This window comes from Prorops nasuta, unplaced genomic scaffold (genome assembly GCF_024137725.1).
Source record: "Prorops nasuta isolate Cenicafe-Biocafe unplaced genomic scaffold, Cenicafe_Pnas_1.2 PNAS00011, whole genome shotgun sequence".
NCBI lineage: Eukaryota > Metazoa > Arthropoda > Insecta > Hymenoptera > Bethylidae > Prorops > Prorops nasuta.
The window spans coordinates 146816-174553 of record NW_027116808.1 but is presented as its reverse complement, the minus strand read 5'-3'; the positions used below and the strand labels follow the sequence as shown (position 1 = coordinate 174553).

Genomic DNA, 27738 nt, shown 5'->3' with positions numbered 1-27738 from the left:
ATAATACGTTACTCTGCCCTGGTACAATGATAACGAACACTCACATTTTAATACTTGCTAGTTGTGCTTGCAAATTGTTGCTCACTCATATATCTGTAATAGCATTCGAAAATTATCAATTCGGCGAAGAATACGTGTACAATGCAGTATCAATGGATTGTGAGCCAGAGTCTCAAGATGAGCAAAATACAGGATATTTATCAGCTATAATAACAGTTAATAATTCTTCATTTATTTTGTGTTACATATTATTTTTTAATTCGTTACATTATATTCTAAAGTATAATAATTTCATAATCTCTGTTTTTGTATTGGTGTAGTTTTCATATACTTTTTCAGTTGGTAACCAATACTTTTGATCCTATTCGGCTAGCAGCTACCTCTCCAACGACTTATGCATTGTACTATACTATCTTTGACACAACCTCGAAAAATATTACAAAAATATTGTTTTTTGTAGAAGATGAGGTTTTTTGTAAACAAACGCAGCTCAAATTTTATCCTGGTATTTCTACTTGTGGCAGAGTAAATCTTCAAGTAGACAGTAAAAGACCGGTTAGTGCTTAGTTTGGTATTTCAAGAATAATTGTTCAAACAGTTAAAATGTTTCAATAAACTTTAGACTCTGGGCACACCTGTAATATCGATAACCAACGAGTTAGTAGGTTTGATTTTTGATATTAAAACGATGGAAAATGGTAGAACGGTGTTTACCTACACCAATGTAGCTGCTAATCGTCAATTTTTGGACTCCAAAATTGATAAAAGACTGTATAGACCTTCGTTAGTTTATAACGAACCATTGTATGAAAGGGCTTTTGCAGCTGATGTAGTATTGAAGCCATTGCAAACGCAGAATTTGTTTGACAATAAACGTAAGTAGGAATTTAATATCTTCATTAATCATTATTATTTCTTACCTTCTATTTTTAGATGATTCTCCATATTTAGTATTTATTAGAGAGAAAAAAACGAGAAAAATTGTTGGTGCAGGTGCTCTTATTACCAATGGTCATATTTTAACAGCTTATACAGTTGTATGTGAAGTAAAAGATTTACAAATAATAGAAATTATAACAGTGGATACTTTCAAATATTTTGAACCAATATCAATCGATGTTAAAGCAATACAATGTGAGGATGCGAAAAAAAATGTGATAGGACGTAGTGCGATTATAGAAGTAAGTATTTTACGTATATTGTCTAATTATGTTTAGTTTCAGCAAAAGTAACGTGTTGCATAATATATATTATTCTTTTAATTAAATATCATTTACTTTCTTTAATTCAGCTCGTGAGATCTATAGAAACCCCTGTGAAATTAATTGATAAATCTGTTGATCTATCTTTACACGAATATATATATTATACTATATTTGAGAGTACTCTCCATAAAATTGCAAAGGTTATTGCACTTCACGAGGATAAAAGATATTGTAATAATTACAAGCTCCACCTTAGTTCAAGCAGTACAGGTTGTGGAAAAATTCTCAAAGTGTATGACTCGGTATATCCTGTAAGTGTAGCTGGAAAACTGAATTCAAGTATATTAGTATCTTACATTTTTTGAAACCTATACTCTTGCAGGTAATTGGAACACCTGTACTTACAACAGATAATAAATTAATTGGAATAGTATATGAAACAAACGAGAACAAAAACGGTGCAGTTTTCGCTTATACGAACGTTAATCAAATACGTACGTTTTTGAATCAAAATATTAATCGAAAATCGTACAGAGGGGAGATACCAAAAAATATAACATTACCGATGACAGCATTTTCAGCTGATGTTCCTCTACACAAACGTAAAGTTAAAGGTACTAAGTTTTTATTAAAATAAGTGAAATATTGTACTTATTTATATTTATATTTTGATATATTTTTATTTTAGTTGACAATCCATTTTTGGTACTTCTTAAGCCTCGTCATAGTGATGTACCTCATTGTGCGGGTGCCCTTATAGCACCAACTCATATTTTGACTTTGTCGCGTTGCGTTTGTATGCAAGCTAATGATCTTATAGAAATACATACTTCATCAACTTATTTGTTTCATAAAACACCAGTACTTTATTCTAAGGAAGTTATATGTGAATCTGCTGATGATTCGAACACTAATGCAAAGGCTAAAATTGCTATTGTAAAGGTAAGATATAATAAATTATATAATTTTTATAATTATACGTTCCAATTTTCAATTTTAATAAATTACAGATCGAAACACCAAGATATAATCCTATAGAAATGTCTTTTATGTCTTCAAAATCAGGAAGTGTTTCGTATATTGTACCATTTAATAAAGAAAGAATAATATTAGTTAAAAGTCTTCCAGCTTTAAGGGCTTTTCAAGCAGATTGCAGGAAGGATGAAGTTGATGCATTCAATAATACTAACAATTGCTTAAAAATTATATGGGACGATGGCTCAGAGCTCGTAATAATAATTTTTAGTATTAACTATACTCTCTGTGCTTTTTTCTGTGTTAACTAATAGAAAAGATTTATAGGAAGTGCAGAAAGTACGGTTAATACGAAAATAAAAAGAAAATAATAGGACGGTATTTTAATTAAACAAATTTACAGTATCATGGGTCACCTGTAATCAATAATAATAAACTGATTGGTTTAGTCTATGATTTTCCTACGAATATTCATAATGACAGTACATTTGCATATATTGATCTCATTTATGTACAAAAATTTTTGTTTGATAAAATTACTGAAGAAGAATTATCTACGTTTTTGGATTTCGATGACGAAGACGAATATCTGTTAGCTACTGATGGATTTACATCATCTAGAATAGATATTTTTAGCAGGCCAACGAAACTTTACTCTTTCAATCGTAAGTCTATTATAAAAGACACAAAATATTTAGCTCATTTGTTGCTTAAATTAAATTTTTTATATTTTTTGCAGATTACAATTCTATGTCTTTTTCCTATCTCGTATTAATTCACAACAATCAGTTATTGACAGAATCATGTCATGGAGTTTATATTTCCTTAAGACATGTTATGACTGCAGCTAAATGTATTTGTTCAAATATAGGAGCAGAGTCTAATAAAATTCAGATATATCATATGTATTACCGCCAGCTATATATCTACAGGGAAAAAATTTTTGAAAAACCGGATACTTTATTGTGCCCCAACGAAAATGATCATCCATCGGCAACATTTGATATAAATAAAGGGGTTGCAGTATTCACCGTAAGCTCTATACATTTAAAACAATTCTTTTTATATTAATTGAAATAAAAAATAGTAAATATATATAATCTCTTAGCTTGATGAATCCTTGACTGTTATGCCTGATGGGGATTCCCGAATTCATTTGGCGCACAGAGCATTTGTACCTGTTTTTGACAATACTACCGTATATTATTTATACCCATCCAGAACAAAAGAAGGTTTGGTTTATGGAATCCAGGTGACGACTGCTCTGATTGTGGATGAACAAGATTGTATTGATAATAATATATCAGTTTCTGAGTCAGAAAAACTCTGTGCAAGGACTTTTAATGATAAACGTAAACCGGTATGATTTTATTTTAATTTACACGGTTTTATTATTTTCACAGTATATAATTTTAAGCGATGGTTTATTTATAGGTACTTGGCAGCCCATTGCTCACGGAAGACAATGATGTCTTTGGAATTATTAATGTTGTTGCAAAGGGCATTAATAGTAATGTTTTTTACATTGGATACATTCATATAAACAATAACATAAGGTTCATAAATCGTGCATTGGCATCTATTTAATTAAGTGAAGATCAGTAAAATTATAAATATAACAAATCGTTGCACAGTGTCTGTGGTATATACTGAGTCTGTTTGAGCATCAATATTTACTTTTATTACAGTCGACCTAATGTGCACAAATTAGTCAAACTTTAAATGCATTCTTCTTTCGAAAAAGTTTATATAAGATAAAATTAATTTTTATTTTAGCAATTATCAATAATATTTAAACTAATTTTTTACTTTAAAAATACGCACCAACATTCAATTGTCATATTAATAAGGCCGTATATAAGAATATGACGGTTTGAGTATGCAGTACTGTAATAAATATAAACTATTAATAATAAATGCATGCTATAAATATTATAACTTATAATCTCTTTTTTTAATATCGGATTTTCCTAGGAACTATGTTCCAGCGAATTTCCGTGTGTTGGTGAGATTATAGGCCCATGCTAAAAAGTCTGTTAATTGTCCTCAGATCGGCTTCATTGGTAAATTATCAGACGGATTAACAGGAGTTTATAGTTCCTCCTTCGCATAGCTCACACATATATGCTACTCGGTAGTGTGAGTACATAGCCTCAGCATATTCAAGTATGTTATAATATCTATGCTCTTGGAATCACTGGGTTACGGCTACGTACGTTACTATAAACAAACTACTCCATAAATATGGTCGCAATCCGCAGGACCATTTGAAAATTGAATAAGAAGTCATGCTCTGGCCATAATTTTGGCAAAAATTTAATTAAAAGCGTCATGTCAAGAAACAAAGTGATAGAGTTACCAAGTTTTTAGTATTTTTGTAACAATTTTAACAGCAACATGTCGTATGCCGAGCATGGTCCACGTATATTTTTAGCTGGTAATACCAGCAACGGCTCATCCTCACCGTATGGTGATCATTCCCTGATAAATTCTCGCTTGGACGGTCGTCTAAAAACCGACGAATCCTGCTCGGATATCAGAGCTTGGAGCTCGGATCCGTTTGAGCTTTCGCGCTATTTCCGAGAGCTCACCGAATACGCTTCGGAGGTATGCATATATATGTTTAATTATTCAATATGTTAAGACTGTGAAAAAGTATATGTAAATAAGTAATTTTTAAAAATGAAGCTAAAATTTTAAAAAAAAGTTTTGAAATTGTTGCATACATATATCAAAGTTTAGTAAACGGCTAATCCTCGTTCCAACCTTTCAAAAGATAAAGAATTATTTTTTATATATCATAATTTTTTTTCAGCCGAAAATAACAATATCAAACAGTAAGCAGAACAACGCGAACTACAAATTTCAAGCTCAAGGCGCGCCGAAAAAAAAGCAGGAAAATTTTGTTAAGATAAGCTCGGAAAAAATGCAACAGTTAAATAATTTTGTATGTTTTAATATAATTAAACAATTTCTTGATTCTAAATCGACTTTATAAACGTTTCTGTAACAGGTTAACGAAGTTAACTGCGACGAAGCGAAAGGAGAGCGTATAACTAACAGATCAGTAATGGAATTTGCATCAAGAATATTCGATTTCAGCAGATTTTTGTCCCAATACAACATCTACTTGCCCTTTCAATTTCACTCAAAAAATAATGATAAACACATTGAGTTTCAAATCGATGTTTCGGATTCAACCTGCTCGCTTGAAGAAAATCCAAGGAAATCCAGATCCTGTATTCTTAGATGCATAGAGGCTGAAAGTGACGATAAAATAGGTATCAAATTTTATGCGAGCTTTGCTCGAATAGTTCGTGATAATTTTCGATTTTTAAGTAATTTTAATAATTATTGCACCCAGAAAAAACATCTTGAAATCAATTAAACATTTCTGTGTTCTATTGAATATAAATATTCAGTAAAATTAAAACTAAGATTGAATCAAAAAATTGTTTGATTCTATCGAATATTTGTTTATAAGACAATAGAGAGATATTTAATTGATTTCAAGGAATCTTTGTTTCGGTGTAACACGAATATTTCTATCGTTTGGTTAAAATGGATGCCTTTTTTAACAGGGGATCATTTGAGAAGACCTATTATATGTGTTGACAAATTTTTACAAACCGTGTGCAGTACAAATGAAATTGGTATCCAGACTCACATATACGAAAAGAGAATTAGGCTGAGTTCACAATCATTAGATAATTATAGCGACGAGGGGAGTGATTGTACGAGTGATGAAAATATATCCCAAGCTTATAGCAGCGAAAAAGAATCGTCGGATTTCGAAAGTCCATCTAATGCAGTGAGGAAAGAGCTCCTTATCGAGAAGGAGTCCAAGATTATTGCATTGCAGAATGAAATAGCTGTATGTGTTGTTTCCTTAATCATATTTCTGTGAGAATTCTTATTGGTATCCTCTTTATGTACACACCAATATAATTAGTAATTAAGGGGAAAAAAATACTCTATTGATACAGGCAAAAGATGCTGAATTGGACGAGCTACAAGATGTTAATACAAAATTAGAAACATTTATAAAAGAGAAGGAAAAGAACTTGATGGTTTTACAGAAAAATATCGATGTAATTGCTTTGTTGTATTGATTATTATTATTGATTATATTATATATAAGTTTGATATAAAATTGTTTTTTTTTCCTATCTAGTTGTTTCAAGCTAATTTTACACAGATGAACGATCAGCATACTTCTACGATATGTGATTTGGAAAAAAAAGTAAACTTTTCATGAAATCATGATTTTACCCCTCCACCTTTTGTTTTTGATCAGTTTTAATAATTGTATAAATTTTAGTTGTACACTTATACGCATATGGTGAGTGAGTTGAACACTGAATTAAATCAGAAATATCAAATGGTTGATTCGCAATGTCAAGAAATTGAGAAGCTAAAGATTATAGCCAAAGAAGCGAAAGCCCTGCGATCTGAAAATGAAGAGCTTACTGTTAGTAAATAATTTATAATTGTAAAAAATTTATTCCAATTTTTTTAATACTCGCGTATATATTTTTACCAGACCAAATTGAAAAATATGTCCAAAGAAGCTGAAAGCTGTGGATTGGCTTTAAAGCAAATGAAGGAAGTAGTGCTTGAACGAGATAGTTTACTTTTGGAAACTAGAAAACAATCCTGCTTATTAGCGGATCAAGAAGACGAAATGAAAAGATTAAGAACAAAAATGAATCAGATTGCGTGTATATACAATAATCAAAAGGTAAAGAATTGACTTCTTCTCGTATAACGAGCATTTTAAATGTCCCTCCCATTTATTTTTATACTACTAAAATATTATGAGATGATTCTGAAAAGGTGAAAGAGCTTCCAGATAGGCGTACATAATTATGGCAAGTGTGAAATTATTTATACATCTTTTTATTCTAAAAAATCTAAATTCATAATTTTTATAATTTTTTTTACAGATTGTTCGTGAAAGGGAGATTCTTAATTCAAATTTCTAAAAATTTTTGTCGCGTAAACATTATTGGGAACGTTACCAAGTTTTATGTGTCTCAAAAAGTTGTTTTCAATAATAAAGATAGGCCTTTGCATGACTTCTAATAATTGATTTTTCATCTGATCATTAAAATTGCTGTACTTTTAGTATTAATTTAATCGGAAATTTGGATATTTCGAGCTAAAGTTTTAATTTCTATACTAATAGTGCATTACGTAGTTGCATGTAATTATTGACTACTGTTATCTTAGGTGAAAATGGTAGAGATGTTGTTCGCATTACAAGAAGAAGTTCAAGAGAAAGATAAGAGAATTGTTTTATACGAAAAACGAGTTAGAAATATGGACTCGACGTTAAATGAGCTCGCTGAAAAGCTAGAAAAGAATGAAAAAGAAATGGAGCTATTTCAAACAGAGAAATATTTGTTTAAAGGGCAAGATACAATTTCCTGTAATAGCGTTTACAATTGTCAGTCTCTCAGTGTAGATTGTATTGATGAAACTGAATATAAGTCGGAATTGACCATTGCTGATGAAGACGTTAAAGATGCAAATCTACAAGAATCAATTTCGACCAGAAGGATGCAATCTTATACGAAAGCTCTTCGATCACAAACTAAATCAAAAAGACCATTTGCTATTAAGCAAGTAAACAATTTTATAGAAGCAAAAAGTGATACTGATCAGTCGACCGATAGTTATGAAGGTATAAAACTAAATTATTATATCTGTTCCCTGAACTCAATTGGTGCTTAATGAAATTTGTATGATTAAGGTGATGTAAATCAACTGTTAATGGATGCAAGTGAATCTGTCAGAGGTATCATTTTTGACGAAATAAAACAAATGTTGCAACAGGACGAAGAATTTTGTCATGACGAGGATATTGATAAAGCCTTAACAATTCACATGAAAAAATCTATTGCTCAAATTTCTAAAATATCCACTGCTCTTAAAGGTAAATTTTAGGAATGAACGCAATCTTATTTAAGTTATAATTATTATAGTTTCGTAAGATCGTCGATTCTCTAAGGGACATTTTTAAAATCGGCTTTTCTATAGGTGCTGGAGATAATAATTTGAATATAAAGGGAGAACTGATCAAATGTAAATCAGATATTCGCGATAAAGATATAGTTATTGCAGAATTGAACAAGCAAATATCATTATATAATGAACAAAGAGTCAGTGAAGATGTGGCAAGTGAAATCAATGCAAAGGATAAAAGAGTATCCGAGCTGATGACAGATTTGGAGCAGAAGGAACATTTAATACATGATTTAAAAGAAAAAAATAAATCCTTAAAGGAAGAGTTATTACAGTTTCATAAAAAATATGACGAGGTAATTGAAAATATTGAAAAATTGAAGCTGATGAACAAACAATTGGAAAAATCCAAGTGGCAATTGGAAAAGTTGATAAAGGATGTTGATGAAGAATTAAAAGAAAAAGAAGCCTCGTTAGTATCTTTGCAAATTGCAAAAACCCAACTTGAATATAAGCTTTCAGAATATAGCGAAACTATATGCGAAAAAGATAAAAATATTAAAGAGATGGAATTGAACTATGAAAGTATTATAGAGGATATTAAAAATGAAAATATTTTACTCGATGAAAACCGGCAGAAAGCAGCAGCAGAGATTGAATTGCTAAAGGAAACAATTGTAACTCTTAAAGAAGAAAATGACAGGACTATCTTAAACACGTTGAAAGAGCAAATCTCCAAATTGGAAGACCAAGATAGACAAAGGTCTCTGGAAATGAATAAACATAAATCGGAACTGATGCAGTATCAGAATTTTAATAGAAAACTTGAAGATAAATTACAAAGCTACTCTAAAATGAATGAACAATTGGCAAAAGATATAAAATATTTGAAGAGTGGAAATGAAGAACTATCGGCTCATTTTAAGTTCGAAATAGCATCTAGAGATACATTAAAGGAAAAATTAACTCTACTTCCACAGCAAATAATCTCAAGAATAAGTGCATTAAAAATGAATTGTGCTCTTGACAAGAGCCAACTTTATAACAATTTGTTACCAGAAAAAGAATATGAAACAAGTAAGTTATAATTTCTATAGTTTTAAACTGAAAAGATTAAATTTAGTATATGATTAATTTAAACAAACTTGTAATAATGAACGATTATTGTTAATTACAGCAGAAAATCAAAGTATGAAAGAGTTATTACATGAGAATGAGAAAAAGGAGGACAAAATTCAGACATTGATAAACGATATTGAAGATAAAAATTTGGAAATAAAGAATCTTAAAGAGAGTATGAATAACTTATCACAAAAAACTGGTGATCTTCAAGAAGAATTGAATAATGAAAAGGCACATTACCAGAAAAGATTAGATTCGTTACAGCAAAGTTACCAAAGGAACGTTCATACCTTGCGCAATGAACATAATAATAGTATACAACGTTTGCAAAAATATTGCGATGAAATAGAGAAACAAACAATTTATAACTCTAAAACTTGGATTCGGGTATGTTGATTTTTTTCTTTTAGTGATAATAGAATGACAATATATATACGAAACAACCACTTTACATGTAGTCGTTGAGTGGAAGAGAGCTCCTAGAGATACAGAATCAAATACGTATGTTACTTGCTAATTCTGCCACAACAGCAGAATCAAAATTGAAATCATCAATTGAGGATAAAACTAAAATTACAGCTCAAAGACAGACAAAATCGCATTTAGGCAAAAATGGAGATGCATTACTAAAGGGTGACACTGGCAGAAAAAAATCAGAAACACATCATAGAGGTAATGCTTGTAATAATCGCTAAAATATCTTTTTCCGGTTAAAAGATAATTGTACGTATATAACGGTAAAAATGTTAAATTTGGTCTAATTTTCAGACGAATTAGAAAAACCCGAACATGAAATTAATCTATCCATCAATAAAAAACTAAATTATAGTCCAAGATCTTGCTATACCTTGGAAAGTGGCATTGCCAGCAATTTTTCACCATAAATTTGATATTATACTTATTGAATATTATTAAATATAATGTAAATCATTTTTAATCAAATGTCAATAGAAAAGTCTTCTCAAAAACAGGATAAAAAAAATTAGATTTATCAAATATTTTAAGTAATACTTATTTTTGAGATTATTTAGCTTCAAAGAAAATTGAATGAAAGTATTATTTTTTTAATGTAAAAATTTATTCGCGTATAGGAATTTTATTGTTATATTATACAAATACTGGTATAATATAAAATATAATTAAGAGACTTAAAAAGTTTACATTTTAAAAATACTAACTATTTATTATTAACGTTGTTATAATATTAAATTCTATAAATACTATTTTATTAATTAAAACTATTTACAAAATGTAATAGGATTAGTTTCTAGGCTTTCTAAATCTACCATAACAGCAGTATGAGTTGTACAAAATCGTGGAACAGAAATCAATCTGACTACTTGATTCTCTTGACCTAAAACATAAAATTCAGTATATTATTTTAATTTTTAATATACCAGATGTTGTTTACCTTTATAAAGTTTAGTTTCATATGCATCTGTGTTTCCTACAAAATATATATCTGGACAGTTCTTCATAAGAAATAAATCTTCATCATAATACGGTATTGCTGGCAATGTATCTGGTGCTGTTGGACACATGTGTCTCCATTCTAATGATTTTTCCAGCCATTCTAAAGGAGTGCTATCATGATTTGCAGTTGTTTTCATAATATCTTCAATAGGTTGACCACTAGAACCCATCACAATTCTTTCACCAGCTTTACCTACCATAGGATTTGTTGCACCATTGAAACTTTTTAGCCTGTAAGGCCCAGAGCTCTTTATTAGAACTTAAAACATAATGATATGAATAGTAAAATATTATATATAAATACTTAATATAGACTTAAAATATAAATAATACTGATACCTAAAGGATTGAGGTAACAAACAGGGATGTAAAGGTTTTTGAGGCATCATGATATTTGTAGGATCATATTGACCAGGCATTAAAGTAATGCAGCAGCATTTTGCTAATTCAGCTAAAAATTTGTCAGTTTTAGTTGTAGCACTTACAATATCTTTTGAAATAGCTAATTCTTGTGCTTTTATTTCTGAATGACCTGTCTGTATTTGTGTATTAGTATCATATTTTACTGTGTTGCCTGGTAAAATACATAATAATTAAATCACCACAGGTAAAAACATTGTTAACATTTGTGTTTATCACAAATCCTAATGTACCTGCGAATATCACTCTTACAACAGAAGCTTCTTCTTCCTGTACAGTTGCATTACCAGCCAGGCCACATAATAATTCGGAAAAAACAGATACTGCTAAAGTTTCAGCAGTTTCTGAAAGATTTAATCCAGATACTATAATTAGTTTTCCTTTTGTACTAGTAGTTGAAGCTATGGGTTTAGGAATACAACCCGGAAAACACCAATCTTCGACCTGAATAAAATAAAAACTTTTCCTTATAACTGAAGTAGAGCGCTGTGAGTTAATAAATATGTGTACAAGAAATTAAATTTAAAACCATACTTCGAAACTACCATCTTGTTGCTCACTACCCAAAACTGCACATACTGTTCCAGTCACTGCTTCATTTATGTTGACATTATTTCCAACTAATTTTATACGTAACATCATATCTTCCAAAAATAGTTGATCTTCATCTGAACAGTAGGTGGACCTTGGTGGTGGCATAGTGAGTTGATGATCATCGCTGAGTTCTCTTAATATAGATGGCTTCCATGGTTGATGTTTAAACATAGTTCCAATTAAAATACATTGTTTGCCCTCATAATCTTTCAACTCAGATAGCTTCACGACTTGAACACTTTCTATATCATAATAATAAACATATTCAATTTATATGTAATCCTGAAATTGAAGTAATCAAGAACCTACCCCATTTCCTTTCAGCTCTTGTCGCAACTATATGTGCTAATTGTTCAAGTCGTTTTGCATAAATGTGTGCAAACTGCTTAAAGTAATCTTCATCTCCTTTTGAAAAAACAGATAAATCTTTATATGGTATACATTTCTTCTCAATCACGTGGACATCATTTTGTGAATTATCATTTGTAGGCACAACCATTATAACGTTGCTAATTGACAGTCATTTGACATTAATCCAATATAAATTGTAAATGAGTTGCAAACACGTAAGTAAGCAAGTAACATCAACAAGTAGAGTAAAGAAGTAAAGCAAAGAAATATCTTTAACCCGGACTTGTGGATCCTTAAATTCCCCCAATATTCCTATGCTATGCACTATGCAGTTTCTTCCCGCCAAATCTTGGATTCTTTAATACGCGCACCACGTGGTGGCGTTGATGCCAGCAGCTTCGTGTGGCGCGTATTTTAAACGAAAGAAAATAATGACATTTTCATGACTTATTTTTTACATTTAAAATAAAAATCTTATATCGTGTTTATCAAATGAGAAAAGAAACGTATTTTATAAAAAAAAGGGAAAGAAGGAGATTTGTACAATATAAATGACGCAAAAAGTATGTTTTTTTTTTATTTCCAAATCTTGCTTAGAACCTGAAGAAATTCTTTCACAATCTAATAATTAATGGTAATTAAGTTTAACATTAACGCCTGACAACGACGAAGTAAAGATTATATATATATATATTTTTTTATATTTATATATATATGTATATATATATATATATATATATATATATAAAGCTAATCCTTGCCCAGACACACGTACTGATATGCAATGTTGAATGTTACTCCTTATGCTATTCGACTTCTTTTACGGGCATATAAATAAATTCTTATTGCTTAATATTTTTTTATTATTATATACATATATACAAATACAAATGTGTATATATGTATATATTAATATTACATATGATGATATGTTTTTGTAGTCCCCATGATTAATATGCACGCTTTGTGCAAATGTCTCTCGCGAGACACGTAATGGACGGATTGATATCCGGAGACGATGTGTGAACGTTTCGAAACTCGATAAATATATATTAATAGATTCTTTTATAATATTGCAACAGATCGTGCCCTCTCGTTCAGTGCATTAGAAACAATTTTTTTATCTTTTTTGTTATCACTCAATAATTACAATCAATTTTCGTAACGTCACACAGGCGCATCCAGCAGTACTTGACGAGGCCTCAGATTGTCATTTTAACCTCGTTATTATGAAGATGACCAAAGGAAATAATTATAAATAAATATTATATATACGCCCTGTTCTCTCCTCTGTCTCTCGTTGTAAAAGAATAGAGAACAGTCAAGTCACTCAAGCCCCGTCGACATACTGATTTTATTCTTATCCTTAACACTAGTGTTATCATTAATATTAATTAATATTATTATTATTATTATTACTCTTACCATTACTATTATTATTATTAATATTAATAATTTTAATAATATTCGATCACTAAACCTCAGATGTTTATTTCTGAACATAATTTATATATCGCTAAGGTAAAGTTATTATTCTTTAGATATCACAATAACCTTACACAGAAAGCTGCAACTATTTTATTTATTATTATTATTATTATTACTATTATTATTATTATTATTATTATTATCATCTACGGATTTACTTGCAAAACTGATCGGAAATACGTCATTTTCCCTTGGTTTTTTCTTGCTTTTCTCAATTAAATAAATATGAAATTGTTATAATGCACGATTTAGGCATGAACCAATGTACACTTACAACTTAGCGCATTTCCGTGTATCGTACGTGCTTTCTCTCTCTCTCTCTCTCTCTCTCTCTCTCTCTCTTTCCGAGTTACCCCTTTCGCATCGATTTATTCCCCGCTGGACGTTAGAAAGATGCGTTGAAATTCTGCAGAGTTCCAATATATCCTCCCTTTCTTTCTATCCCCCCCCCCCCCTCCCTCCATGATGACTTATCAGCTAAATATAAATACAATATAACATATATAATAATATTAATTGAAAAATTTCAGTAAGCCATTCCGCGATTCTAGCAAATAATAATAATAATAATTGTTCGATTTTTTTGCCTAGCCTCACACACAAAGACAGAGATACCAATATACTACATGTATACGCAAAAGTGTCCAATTCGGAGCTGAAAGAGAGAAATGCGATGAAACGTATGTGTCGACTATACCGTTGCGAGAGCATACACTCGTATGACTCATCGTCCCTCTCACGTTTCTCGATCAACTTTACCGAATTCCGTGGAGTAACCAGAACGAGAAATAATACAATATAATATCTTTGCTTACCGCGATATCTCTAACGAACATCACATTCAACAAGTTTGACGCACGACGAATGATACATTACTATAATCGAACAATAAAAAATAGAGATAAGGGGATGTAGATGAAAAGAGGAGAAAAAAAGGCAAAATCGATTCTTGCCCCACGATAACGATCGAATTAGTATAGAAATTAACAATCGATTTGACGTATTACACGAGTGCGATATAACCAGGTGTGAAGAGCAAGAAACGATTGGTGTTACTCTCTATTACGATAGCGTAATATTAATCAACTCGCCCACCGAAGATACAATTAATCGTTAATCAACCAGCGAGTACCCTGTAAAAAATTCGTCCGCAAGGCAGAGAAAGATATTAATAAAAGAACTACGCGTTATATAGTTCGATGATGACGTTGAGTAAGCAAGGGGAACAAGGGTCCTGTTCTTGCTCGCTGCACCGCCCGCCCTTACAGCACAAATAATGACCAAAAGTCGACTCCGAGACATTGCGTGTTGTAAGGGTGCTGAATCGGTGCGACTGATTGAAACGAGACGAGCATATGTTTTCTCGTTCCAACTCATTGCACCAGTGCAGCGAAAAATCACAGACCTAACAATTCATCCATTCTCCAATCAGCTAAAATTTCGTTCGTTATTGTATAGTATATTAACTACGGTATTGTTCACACGCCCAGTCGACATCACTGTCAGTCACTGTACCCTCTGCTTTTGTTCGCTACCTGCGATTCGTCATGCGGTAATATTTTGAAAATTATAATTAATACAATACAGCCAATTAGAATTTTGAAGAGAATCTCTTAACATTACGGCTATTTCTATTATATCTTAATCCTTTCGTTTATCCATTAATATTCCTAACCACGTGTTAAAAATCACATGGACTACCCCTAACAGGAAACATATATTTTGGTCATTGCAAAAAGATCGCCTCGAAGGCTTAGATCGCTACTCTCCGGCTCTTTTCTAATAAGAATAATCGTCTATGACGTATAAATAAATAGTAGCTTAAAAACTAAGAATTACAATAATATACAATCAAATGTAAAAAGAGCAAGACAAAGTTTGCCAATTGGGAACAGTGGTAAAATACTACAGCAAGTTTTTTACGATTTTCATTCTCTTTAACAGTGTCCTCGCATCGCAACGCTGCCGACCCAGCTTAAACTCATTCAAATTTCATCTAATCGCTCGTTAAATATTCTCCTAATGCCTTATAAAGCAGCAGATTCACCACTGAGTTATAATAATGAAACTCGATTTTCACGAGAGCTTTCAAGAAAATTTCCATCATTTTAACGTGGCTCTCTTTGACTATAATAACGATTAATAGATCGAATAACATGGGATTAACAATTAAGAATCAAAGTTTAGTAACAAGAATTCAATAGCGAGTTCATTGATGCGAGATAATAATCTTTTAATGCGTAAGAGAAATAAAATAATGTCTTAATGAAAATTCGATAGCAGCCTTGATCGATTGGTAAATACGTGATGCAAATTGCGAATATCGTTATGAGAGTACATGAATAAATGCTGTATGCACGTACAGACATTTACACAGACATAAACATAAATACGTATATATATATGTATGGTCGTGTACACGGTTTTGCGCGATGAATAATATTCGTCCCTGGCATTTTCAAAGAAGACTTTGCTGTCGATATTAGCCTCGATTTTGTTCTTTTGCATACCGCATACGTTTGGCGATGGATTACACGCGACTAAAGAGACACGCGAAAGTATAATAAACAAACATATATACTATAAAATACGAACGATCGATAAAGACCTAAATACACGAATTCACGTATCGTCAGATTCTCCCTATATCTACTCGTAGTGATCTATTCGATGAATTTAAACATTTCTGCCCATATCAACTATAATCGAGACTTTGGTAAGCTTATTTTTACCGCAAGGCCATTTTTCTCGCAGATAATAAGTAATTGACGTTCCGCTGATGTAAAATGATAATCTTCTAGCTCGATATGCTAATGTTTACAGTATAGATCCAATGCGGAAAACACTTTGCCCGCAGGTGCAATTATATTCCATTGTCCCAACAGATTTTATCACGTTTCCTCGTTACAAACTGGCGATAACTGGACTACCGAACTTCAGTTTTTTACAAAGCAAATATTAATACGAACGATACAGATATTTCCTATTGTGATCCAGGAAAATTAGACCAGACTCGGTTAAACTATACAGAATTCTATAAATAGATTATAATATAAATTTTTACAATTGTTTTTTTTTTATAATTATAAAAGAATTATTCTCAAGTGTTTTCGATAAAACAATCATTTACAATATCGACGAGTTTAATCGCGAAAGAGTCAAGGATTGAACCTTGAAACATGCTGCAGTCTAGGATAAAAATTACTTGAATGTACGTGTGGATTATGTAAGTCATAAAAATTCAATGCGTAGATTCTGCTCGTGTTGGAAAAACGAGAAAACGTGAAATCCAGAGTGGAATATTTAAATAAGTACGATTGTGTTTCATTCACAAACGAGTTTAACTATTATGCTTCCCCTCGTAAAAACATTAGCCACTTCGCTGTTCAAATACTTGCGATAAAACACCAGAGCTATCCTAATTTGTATTGAAATAAAGCCAACAATAATTTTGCCCCACTGATCCATCTTTCATTCTTCGTTGCATTTAGGATTTTTACAATTCATCGCTCCTCTTCCAAACAGAGTGAAAATACGATTACGAGATTAAACGGTGGCGTTGAAAATAAATCAAGTGTATTTTAACACAAATCTTGAGGCAATATTAATTATCGTTGGCTTTGAAATCGGACGAAAGGATACTCTTGCCTGGCAAAGATGGAAATTGACAAGAGCATAAAGTACAGTTTGCTTGCCTATTTTATGCCCAATGACAAGGGCTTAAAAGATACGAGTGCAGAGTTGGTGGGTGCATCATACGAGTAGATAAAATAGCATCTCTCAATCTTTGGGATTGCGTTTACAAGTCATAAATAGTAAATAGTCGATCCTTTCAGGTACCTATGTTCACAGACAATAATCGCTCGAGGGAATGCATGAAATATATACTCAATCCTCGCTCGACATTAATTTTGCAAATTCACAATTGAAAAAATTAAAAAAACAATTTTTTCCAACGAACGGGAATCGAGTATTGCCGGTGCTCGCGGTGTACTTTGAAACGAGTGCCACGAAAGGCTCATAAGCGCCGTGACGAGCAAGGCAATCTGGTTTCATGCGAGTAAAACGTATATGTAACATTAAGATAATTTCTACATTTTTCCATAGTTAGAAAACAAAATCTAGCAGTCCAAATGCTTCCTATTTAAAAGAACGCCTCGGTACCTTCGAAAAAAACCTTGAAACGAGTGCAACGCTTAAGAATCAACAAGGAACGCTACACGGATCGATACTTTCAGTGAAATAATTGAAAACTATTACAAGAGAAAACCACAATCCTCGACAACGCACTTACGCTATGTATAACTATGAAAATAAAAACATAAGGAAATGCAGGAATTTAACGATAGTCTTGCTTTATCTCTCGTTACCCTTATCAATTGCATTGGAATGTATAGTACAGTTAACCACTTGTAAGATACGAGTCGAGCCTCGGAAATTGGAATCTGTGCTTCAGCCTCTACTCCTCGACCGACTATCGTTAATTCGCCACTTTCCCCCATCAATACAAAATAACAACATCAACCTGACAGCATATATAAAATGTTGAAATCTAGCTCGAGAAAAAGTCCCCAAAAGGTTGAGCGCGTCGGTCTTGATTTACAGTTTGAGATTTGATATCGATATAAGCGAGAAGAAACGATTGCTGGGGTGTTTGAGTCTTATCAGCAGCCTCAAAGAGCCCGGATCGTTAGTACAGTGATTCTTCTTACAATCAGAAGTGTGATATGTGTGGTTTAAGGCATGATGTCGTACGAAAAAGTTTAGCACGGATAATCGCTTCGAGACAGAAGGGTGCGAGTCTTTTCAAGTGACTGTATTTTACTTTTAATCTAGTATACTATAACTATATAGTATTGACGATGCAACGAAGAAAAATAGAGCGATGATCGTTGTGATCGTACTTTTAATGAGCTATAGTAGAGCTTGAAGGATCTCGAGACTTTAATCTCCCCGTTTCAGGGAAAAACAGGTTTTCGTCGTTTCGCAAGGACGGATTGAGATCATTTTGGAACAGCTGTTTGCATATTGGCAGGTTTTTTTTTCAGGACTCGACTCACACACCTCTATCGCTTGCAACTTTTCGCCAGAATTTATCCAATCTTTCCATGATTCTCCGCGCTACCCTCTTTCTTTCCTCTCTCTCTCTCCAGGAAACCAAACGCATCCTTACGACCTATATGCTTTATGATTATTGACGAGCGTATCGCCAAACGCTCCTGGACCCTCCATTACACTTTCAACATTTTCGCGAGTCCCGTTTGACGATACGCTGCCGTTTTTCACGAGGTCTCGTAGATTCTTTGGATCGATATAATAATAATAATAATATAGTTGACATCTTTGGTGATACATCAGGAGAGATCGTGAAATCGTGTTCTCCGTTTCGCAAACATACAAAGCGTTATTGTAATAAAAGCAAGTTTTGGAAGGGAAAATTTGCCAGTGAATTTTCGCAATTTTCCTCCACTATTACAATTGTCCCTTCCTTTGATCGACTCGCGATGATAATGAGAGTTTAGTTAAGCCAAAGAGAGATTGAGCTTTTTGCTTCCCAGAGTACGAAGCTTGCAGTTACATGTACCAGGAATATCGCTGAACGATTTACGTGGCTTTTCAATATTTTAGGATTATTCCTGAAACATTTCTGCAATTTTCATGCTACCGAGGAAAAGCCAACTTACGCATCTCGAGTTCGTTTCAAGCTTCGGAATACATTCGTCGTTGACGATCACATATACATATATGTAGTGCGTATCTATTATGTAGTATGAATATTTACGCATACGCATGTAGAAAAAAACAGAGAATTAAATTCGTTAGAATAATTTTCCTATTTACGGTACAAAATATCTGATTGACATGTATACCTTTCTTCTTCGTTACGTCGAATCTTTTATCGTTTTTTTGTCTCTTTCTCGCATTTTCAAAAATTCACGCGCTCTCACGGTCACGCGTGATCGTGCACGCTTGCATACATCCGCAAAGCAAATACACACACACACACACACACACACACGCTCACACCACTTCCCCTTCTCTCCCTCTATATCACTTTTCCATTTTCACTTTATGCTCATAGAAAGAGAGAAAGAGATAAGTATAGATATCTATCTGTATAAATATATATGTATGTATAGTATATATACACACACAAATTTTTCATATTATACTACATTATGCATGTATATAGATATACACTTTTCGTATCGATACATCTATAATATCCTAACGCAAATACCACTCTATATAATCGTATAATAGCGTACTGCCTACTGATATGAGTTAGTTCACTTGTAAAGCACTTTAAAATTCAATCTAGCGATTCGTCGGCAACGAATCTCCGTTTAACGATTACTTATCAGTTATCGAGTTACGAGTACATTGAATAATGCGCGCTACGTTCGCATCGATATTGGCGCTCTTTGTTGACAAAAAAAATTAAAAAATAAAAAACACATTTGAAGAGTCTCTTTTCAAAAGAAATCAATTCTCATTTTGGAAAAACTCAGTTTCTTCTCTAATGCCATTTAATTCTAATTTACAGAATACGATGATGGTTAGAATCTAATGGAATTCGAAAAATCGTGTCTTTCCCAGAAGCGAGATATAATTAAGTTTGAAAAGACACTCATTATTTTATCCTTGTTAAGTTTCTACGGCTTGCGCAAGATTTCCCCCCTCCCTTCCCTCTGCGATTCCTCAAGATTTGCATACGAGTTTTTAGCCCGGATTGTCGCCATCCTCACGTGACACGCCTACAATGGAATTCGCGATTTTTTTAACGATCCGCGTAACATTGGAGCCACTCGAGTTCCGCTCTACGGACAAGCGCCATGAATCTGAATAATTTAAGCCATTTTATGCAAATTAATTGTTTCAATTTTTGTGTCCAAGCAGCACGCGAATCGTTATACTTTCATGATATGTGTCTTTTCCAGAAATTTGCATTTCTTTACAGATAATTAATGGTGAAAAACTCTAATCGCCAAGAATAATAATTTTTCATTCGACAAGCAAAACGATTCGTTTCGTTCGCCCTCCTGTTTTCAATTTTTTCTATTAAATTATTCAATAATCTATAATTTATCGCACCGAAAGTTTATCAACGAGGATCATTGAAAAAATTGATAAAGCAAAGTTCGCTCAATGAATTTCCCGCGGCGTTTCACTGTACGTGGGTGTAAGGCCTCGCTTGAAGTATAATTTAGGCTATACTTTCTTCAGTTTTTTGTCCTCTTTAAATCACATTCACAGCTGCAATGACTCGCCAACAAAAGTTTCCGGCGCCGAGCAAACATTTGAAATGAATTTCATTCACCTTGACAGCTTTGAGTGGTCGTATAGAAAATTCGTAAGTCGATAAGTTTCACGAGGCTCCTTAATGATATGTTTGAGTTTTTTTTTTTGATAATTTCATTAAAAATTTCTCAACGTTCGCAACGAGCCTATAAAAAGTAAGATTTTAGTCGGTTATGTATATAATTTACTAGAAAATGTATAGGATGAGCACAGAAAGCATTTGTAAAACAGCTTGGGCTCAGATAGTCACACGGCTACCACCAAGAATAATTATATTTTCTTATAACGGTAATCGAATCCAGCAAACCTTTATCTTCTCATTACTCTAATACTACCAAAGAAAAATCAACGCTCTTCTCTAACAAATGCAGATGCGAGCCTTCACGCCCCCTCCCCCTTTCGCAATACATTTCTCGTCAATTCGAATCCTTACAGATCTAAAGATATGTATCAGTTTACAACAACCCTGAATCTACAGCAGATTTTTCACCGAACACAACACGCCCAACGGTCGAATACTTTCGATATCCTGATATGTATTTGCCTCATTCGGCATTGGAGTCAACTTAGCCTACTTTACTAATAAGTGATCAGCCACTGTACGCAAACTTCATAATACTCGCTCTTTACAACAACAATATCCGCCATATTGAATTTTCCTCTCTTTGGTATTACACAGATTACACCTTTTCTCACTCGTCTCGCAAATCCAGACAATTCTCTCATCACTCCGTTTCCTGTACTCTCAGTGTTTACATACTCTCATAGACAGTGTTCCCACATGTGTGCAAATGGTTGCTCCTGCAGAAATTCGAGTGGTCAGGACGGTTAAGGACTGAGTGCGGAACAAAGATTGACTGTTTCATCGGCAGTTGTGTGGATGGCCAAGTGGCCAGCGGTTGCCTTATTCTTGGATTCGCCGGTACACATTGGTAAAATATAAAAATAAAGAGCATCCTTGCGCGCGCGCGGCGATCGTGACAAATGACGGAGCCAATGGTGACGTACACGAGTGGTACATCTTGCGCGCCGATTGCCTAACATAATTGCTACTCCTTACATATTTTCGTACCTTCTACCTCTATAGACTTAATTAAGTAATTACCACTCGTCGCTAGTAATTGCGGTTGCGTGTAATAAATGCCCAATGGTTCTACGTGGGTAGAAAGGATGGAGTAAAGAAACAAGGACCAGACGGAGGTTGTGCCACAGTATCGCGACATCACGCAAATTAGAACAATACGGTTTCGATCTTTCACTCGTCGTTGTCGACGAAAGCTTTTGCAGGATTTGACGATCCCTCATACACGCAAAGCGAACACAATTTTCGAGCCTCGACCTGCTGTCAAGTGCATAGAGTGGCGTAGGATAAGAACGGATGTACAGAGTTGGCTTGTGGTAGCTCAGGAATCTTTTAGGATAAGCCAGAATGGGCAGCCTGACAATTTTGGATGGTTCTAGTTCCAGGATTTGGAGACAGGGGTGGGCAGGGGGAATTTTGACAATAAATGGAGAACGAGACTTATGTACGGTACCACAGTTACAGTTTGACTTGACCAACGGGAAGGCACTTGGGCAAATTACGTGCCAAGTTGGCCATCTTTTTTAGCACGCAGGGAAAACTACTTCCTCGATAATTTTGCTTCTCTCCCCACTCCACGCGTTTCTTGACTCCGACAGACGGATCACCGAACTTTGAATTTTTCCTTTAAAACTTATGACCCACGCGCACGTAGTGCACATGCGTGTACGTGATTCCATTAAAATTTTTTGTATCCCTAGTCTACCACTTAACTCTATGATATGTTCGCATTCGTTATATATAATATAATATTTATATATGTATATGATTATTACTTAAATACTCTCTCTTTCCCCACACCTTCCATACTCGGGTTCCTTTCACACTCTCGCCCGCAAAAAAAAAACTCTCTAGGATACTCTTTGCGCTCCCCTTATCGAGAGAAATCGCTTTTCAAAGCGTACTTGCGCTATACATATAATAGCGACGCGCCAATGATAAAACATAAATATACGCTTTTTAGGGCACCTTTGGTATTAAGCTTGATGTAATTATCATCGCCATTTTTGTATATATATAATACAAGATTTTGCTCGCGAGCCTCTTTCACCAATATCGCGCGCAGTGAGCTCTACTTCGCGACAAGTTGCTTCAAGATTTCGGGCGGAGCGTTTCTTTTGTATTTTAAAGAAATATAGAATCGATGGTTGATATTCCTCGCTTGTTAATTTTGATCGAGTAGCGAGAGTGGCGCGTCGAGCATGTTTCTCGCGATGAAAAACTCGACTGGGCGCTCAAGGCTCATTTTTCTAAAGTTTTTTCTACGTGTATAAGTGTCGGAGCAACACGCGCGTTTAATTTCCACAGTGCCGTGTTTTTTACATATCTATATATATACTATATATAATATACACGAACGAAAGAAAATTGTGCCACTGTGGCGGTGACTCAGATTTCTGTCCCTTTCACATAAAGCCTCGCGTCTTTTTCTATTCCATAACTCTCTCTTTCTTCCTCTTTCTCTATCTCGCCTCTCCTCATGAAATTGACCGGTTCTCGTCCTTGTCTTCGTCGTCTTTGTCAATCGAGAATAAAAGAAATACGTCAAAATAAATACTTTAAAATATTACACTACTCACCTACGAATCGAATAAGTTAAGGCGTTAAAAAAAATATATATAGTGTATATATATATATGTTATGTACTTAGGATATTACACGATTACTGGGCCCTCGCGAGTCACGAACCAACGAGTGGTCGTTTCTGTCGAGAAATTTACAGAGTTTACTATCGGTGCCGTTTTACAGTAACACGTTATTCTATTTCTTTCGTAGTTTTAGTGTGTCGCTGTGTTTCCTATTGCGTCTGTGCCATCGTTAATCTCATTTTTCTCGCTCGCATTTTCCTGTTCCATGTCTGCTTTGCCACCGCCGATCACGTATCCCTCGCTGGTTCTTTCTTCAATCTTTTCAGTTTTCCTTCTCCTGATGTCGCCATTTCCGGTTCTGCTCGCGAGTGCTCGTCTGTTGCTCTCTGGTCAGCTCGTGCGTACACCTTACATGCCGTTAATGTCGATCTTAAGGTTGCCCGTTTTCTTCTCTCTTTGATCCCTGAAATACCGATAAACAATTACTTTTTATATTCGTTGATTCTAATTAGTAAGCTTACATTCCACTAATATTAAACGTTAATTATATATTGTATAATTTTTTAATATATACATTCCTTTCCAAATCAATCATTAAAAATCAGTACTGACAATTTTCTAATCAATTTTGGTATGTCAACAACAGATTTTAAGGTTCCATCCAATTGCTCCGTCGAGTTTCTTTTAAGGAACCAATGCCAATGTTGTAAAATCGTTTAAAAAAACATTCAACTTAACTAAAAAAAAGCTGAAAAAAAAATAGCTATAGACAGTTGGGAAAACAAAGTTATTGAAACAAAATGAGGAGTGAATCGATAGAGAGTGTTCTGAGGATTGACGTGGATATTTCATTTAAAGTGTTCGAGTATTCCTAAAAGTAATAATAAATGGATGCTTATGAAAAGTGTTTGGTTCTTATTCCCTGCCAGATGTTATATTCTCAGCCTCGGTTTTCAACTTAACCTCAATTATATTGGAATTATAGTAATATACGCTTGTAGTACGAGTTGAATTTTACCAGAACTTTCAAATAGAGGGCGCTTCTAATGACAGAGTTTGACGCTTTCGAAAATTAAACGATTGCTTTTGGTGGCTACGAAACATCCTATAATACTTTTTTAACGTGTGCATTATTGAACGAGCTTGTAAAGATCCGTGAAGCGAGGAACTGCAAAGCCGCAGACTCAAAAGGCACGCTTTCCGGATAGAGTCACGCTTCTTTTTTCTCGAACCACGGCAACTATTATATCGCTAGATCTTAATGCAGTTTCTGGAACGTATCGCTAGGTTTTCCACCTTTAATTTCAGTAACGGTGTGCGAATCGTCACGCTGCAAATTAGTATTATTTACAAGGATCAGAAGCCATAACGGTGTAACGAAACGTGAGTGAAACGACTTAAAACTTAGTGCATTCTAAAGCGACAAGATTCTGCACGATTCACACTGCTCTTTCATCACTTCTTCTTCGTCTTCTCGAAAGAGAAATCTCGGCACTTCGAAAATAAGTCCACATTGAAAGAAACAAACACTTTCAAACGATACGTTCTCTGAAAATATTTCACTCTCCGCTCTTCGAATGTAAAAATTCACCAGTGCAACAAGTATGAAAACAAAGTTTGATTTGCGAAATATTCACGAAGCTGTGTTTACACAATATGGCGCGCGGCGCGCCCTCTGTCTACACCAACCTCAATCTAGACCAGCCTCAATCTACACCAACTTCAATCTACACCAACTTCAATCCACACCAGTTGTTGGAGACTATCTGAGCAGCAATTATTTTTGTTTTATATTATATTTTCGACTTAGGTAAAAATCTCTCTCTCTCTCTCTATATATATATATATATATATATATAGAGAGAGAGAGAGAGAGAGAGAGAAGCGTCGTATTTTTTACGTTCCACGGTTTAATCGACATTATTCAGTGTCGAATCGGTGGATAATGTCAGATTTTTTGGAGTTGGACGTTCATCGTAAAAATTCTCAAGATGAACTGTATACGTTAATGAGTGAATATCACTCGTAAAAGCTGTGGATTTTAAGGTATTTTTGTACGAACGGAAGCTTTTATATCGTATTAATGGAAGGATCGCGAATTAATGAGAGGTACGGTATGAGTTTGGTAAGTGAAGAGATTCGAGGAGGTTTTATTAAGAGACTCGTTTAATTTCAGAGTTCGTTAGGATGGCGTTGGCTGAGCGTGCCACTCGGGACAATTCTTGGATGAATTGTATGCGTCTGAGGAGAGAGGGAGAGGGAGAGAGAGAGAGACTGGAAGATTGTGCTTTAACCGTAGTCTACAGTGGTCCACCAGAGGGCTTCCAATGAGCATACATACGGTTATTGGGTATTCCGTATTTAATCGTAGTGGATTTTCGTGGTAAACGAACACGCGAAATGACAATGCATCTCGATGCTCCGTGCCCAACCCTACGTACACCGGAGTTATTGATCTTTTAATTAAACGATGAAAGGACGTCCGATTGTAAGCTCTACTTTTTTTTTTACTCCCTTTAACCTTTTGTATCTTACCCAACCTGTACTCTATAACTATAAATCATAAGAACTATCATGAAATTAGCGCTAAATCACTTTAGTCTCATCGTTACGTATCTTTTCTTTGTTCAGCTTGAAAACCCTACAGTAAACTGTGTGATTTCTATCAAAGAATTTCGTGGAAACTTATCTTGTTTGGCGCAAAAAGAATAAAGGACTTCTACGAAAACTGAAGTTATACATACAACGAGTGAAAGACGTATTCGAGCCTGTTAAATTAATATTAAGTTTCTAAACAATGGGCGCAATTGGAAATAAAAGTGATATGTCTAGTAAACTAAATATACATTCGCTAATGATTAGTTTGCTTTCACAGAAGACGTGTTTTACCGTTTTCTCGTTTCAACAACATGTTTAAAAAGAAATGCAATGTTTTGGTAAACAGATTTCTTCAATTGTTTGAAAATTTGTGCGTGCAGCAATTTAAAGTTTGAAAATTCTTGTTTTTCAGTATAATTTTGCCTGATGTGGACTGTTGCTACATGGAACGTGTAATAGATAAAAGGCAGTTTTTGCGTGTGTTGTGCATTGGCGTCGAAAGGCAGATTTCATAGGATGAAATTGGATAAAGGAACGACTGCGAGAGAGCCGTAGAGAGCAGGAAGAAAAGGACATTTTGAAATCAACCAAAAGAGCTAACTCAAAGAAAACGCAAATGTATATGTATAATACCCAGATGGTATACTTAGTCTCAGGAACGTTCCAAAAACATTCCCGGACTCAATTTGACACGTTGGAACGTTTCCGACACTATGCATGCCATATATATTCGGGCATACACGAAGCGTGCTGGGAAAATAGCGAAATTAAGAAACTCCACTGTTGAACAAATGGATTCGCACGAACGTCGAAAAGAAAGTCGCTATCTAGAATTACGCACGATTAACAAACGATTTGCGTTCAATTGGCAATTGGCGTTGTGTGGTAAATTTTTCATGGTGGACCCAGCCCAATGCAGCATCTCGATTTCGTGATTGCAAGCTGACACGATAATCTGGCGATACACCAGAAGCTCTGATCTCGACAGAATCCATTGGGAAAGCAAGTGCAAAGTCGTCAAAATATTCGACAAAAGCAAACGATTGAATACAATCTCTCGGTTTTCCATGGTCCGAGCAAACTTTTGACAGCTATTATACCGGAAGCTCGCTGAGTCCACTGTTTTGCCCGTGGCGTAGCGAGGGAAACACCTTTTGCTATCCCATTGCTTTCATGAATGAAAATAAAATAGGAGAGGAAGAGATATGTTGAAACGTAGAATGATGAAAAACGCGGTTGAATAATTTCTGACGGTGCATGGTCTTGTGAAAGAAATTTTGTCAGAGAGGTAGAGAGAAGAGGAAATTCGGATGTTGCGAGGGAAATTGTAAAAGGGAAGAGGAGAGAAGCGGATAATCAGAGAGAAATGAAGAGAAACAGCAGAGGGAGGGGGACAGATGGACGGGAAAGAAATGAAGATTGAACGAATTAGCGAAGCGTTTCCGTCGCGACGACCTCGAGTGGTTTTCACTTGGCGCAGGCACATTGTTCCATTACATAGAGAGAGATAGAGAGATAGAGAGAGAGAGAGAGAGAGAGAGAGAGAGAGAGAGAGAGAGAGATTAAAGAGTGA

General features: G+C 34.2%; 3 protein-coding genes and 1 long non-coding RNA gene across 6 annotated transcripts in view; 2 read left to right on the top strand and 2 right to left on the bottom strand.

The window, feature by feature from the left end:
* The first annotated feature begins 4434 nt into the window (after positions 1 to 4434).
* Positions 4435 to 10153, top strand: LOC136777640 (putative leucine-rich repeat-containing protein DDB_G0290503). The gene is made up of 15 exons (XM_066734076.1): positions 4435 to 4787; positions 4996 to 5127; positions 5194 to 5461; positions 5762 to 6054; positions 6167 to 6271; positions 6355 to 6423; positions 6502 to 6651; positions 6724 to 6921; positions 7127 to 7129; positions 7413 to 7866; positions 7936 to 8118; positions 8223 to 9224; positions 9325 to 9656; positions 9728 to 9941; positions 10038 to 10153. Exons 1-15 carry the CDS (start codon positions 4578 to 4580, stop codon positions 10151 to 10153), a joined length of 3729 nt encoding a protein of 1242 aa, XP_066590173.1. The 5' UTR covers positions 4435 to 4577.
* A 215-nt stretch (positions 10154 to 10368) lies between these two features.
* Positions 10369 to 12516, bottom strand: LOC136777741 (DNA polymerase delta subunit 2-like). The gene is made up of 6 exons (XM_066734267.1): positions 12066 to 12516; positions 11697 to 11998; positions 11396 to 11606; positions 11082 to 11316; positions 10681 to 10973; positions 10369 to 10623 (listed from the first exon to the last, which is right to left on the bottom strand). The coding sequence occupies exons 1-6, from the start codon at positions 12253 to 12255 to the stop codon at positions 10508 to 10510; spliced, it is 1347 nt and encodes a 448-aa protein (XP_066590364.1). The 5' UTR covers positions 12256 to 12516; the 3' UTR covers positions 10369 to 10507.
* Positions 12517 to 12670: 154 nt separating this feature from the next.
* Positions 12671 to 27738, bottom strand: part of cpo (couch potato) — a 71801-nt gene continuing 56733 nt past the window's right edge. For all 3 annotated transcript variants that reach the window (XM_066734268.1, XM_066734270.1, XM_066734269.1), the window contains one exon: positions 12671 to 24030. In XM_066734268.1, coding sequence (XP_066590365.1) covers positions 23998 to 24030 — 33 coding nt within the window. In that variant the 3' untranslated portion in view covers positions 12671 to 23997. The remainder of the gene's footprint in view (positions 24031 to 27738) is intronic.
* LOC136777743 (uncharacterized) lies at positions 25359 to 27721 on the top strand. Its single transcript, XR_010823295.1, has 4 exons — positions 25359 to 25676; positions 25744 to 26055; positions 26199 to 26503; positions 26578 to 27721. It is a non-coding gene; the product is annotated as an uncharacterized lncRNA (long non-coding RNA).

Excerpts from the sequence above, each read along its gene's own strand:
- LOC136777640 (XM_066734076.1), top strand. The coding sequence starts at position 4,578 with ATGTCGTATGCCGAGCATGGTCCACGTATATTTTTAGCTGGTAATACC. Across the intron at positions 6,424-6,501 it reads TATGTGATTTGGAAAAAAAA|TTGTACACTTATACGCATAT; the intron begins GTAAACTTTTCA and ends TATAAATTTTAG. Across the intron at positions 9,942-10,037 it reads ATCAGAAACACATCATAGAG|ACGAATTAGAAAAACCCGAA; the intron begins GTAATGCTTGTA and ends TCTAATTTTCAG.
- LOC136777741 (XM_066734267.1), bottom strand. The coding sequence starts at position 12,255 with ATGGTTGTGCCTACAAATGATAATTCACAAAATGATGTCCACGTGATT. Across the intron at positions 11,999-12,065 it reads AAGAGCTGAAAGGAAATGGG|AAAGTGTTCAAGTCGTGAAG; the intron begins GTAGGTTCTTGA and ends ATTATGATATAG. Across the intron at positions 10,624-10,680 it reads TGAAACTAAACTTTATAAAG|GTCAAGAGAATCAAGTAGTC; the intron begins GTAAACAACATC and ends TTTATGTTTTAG.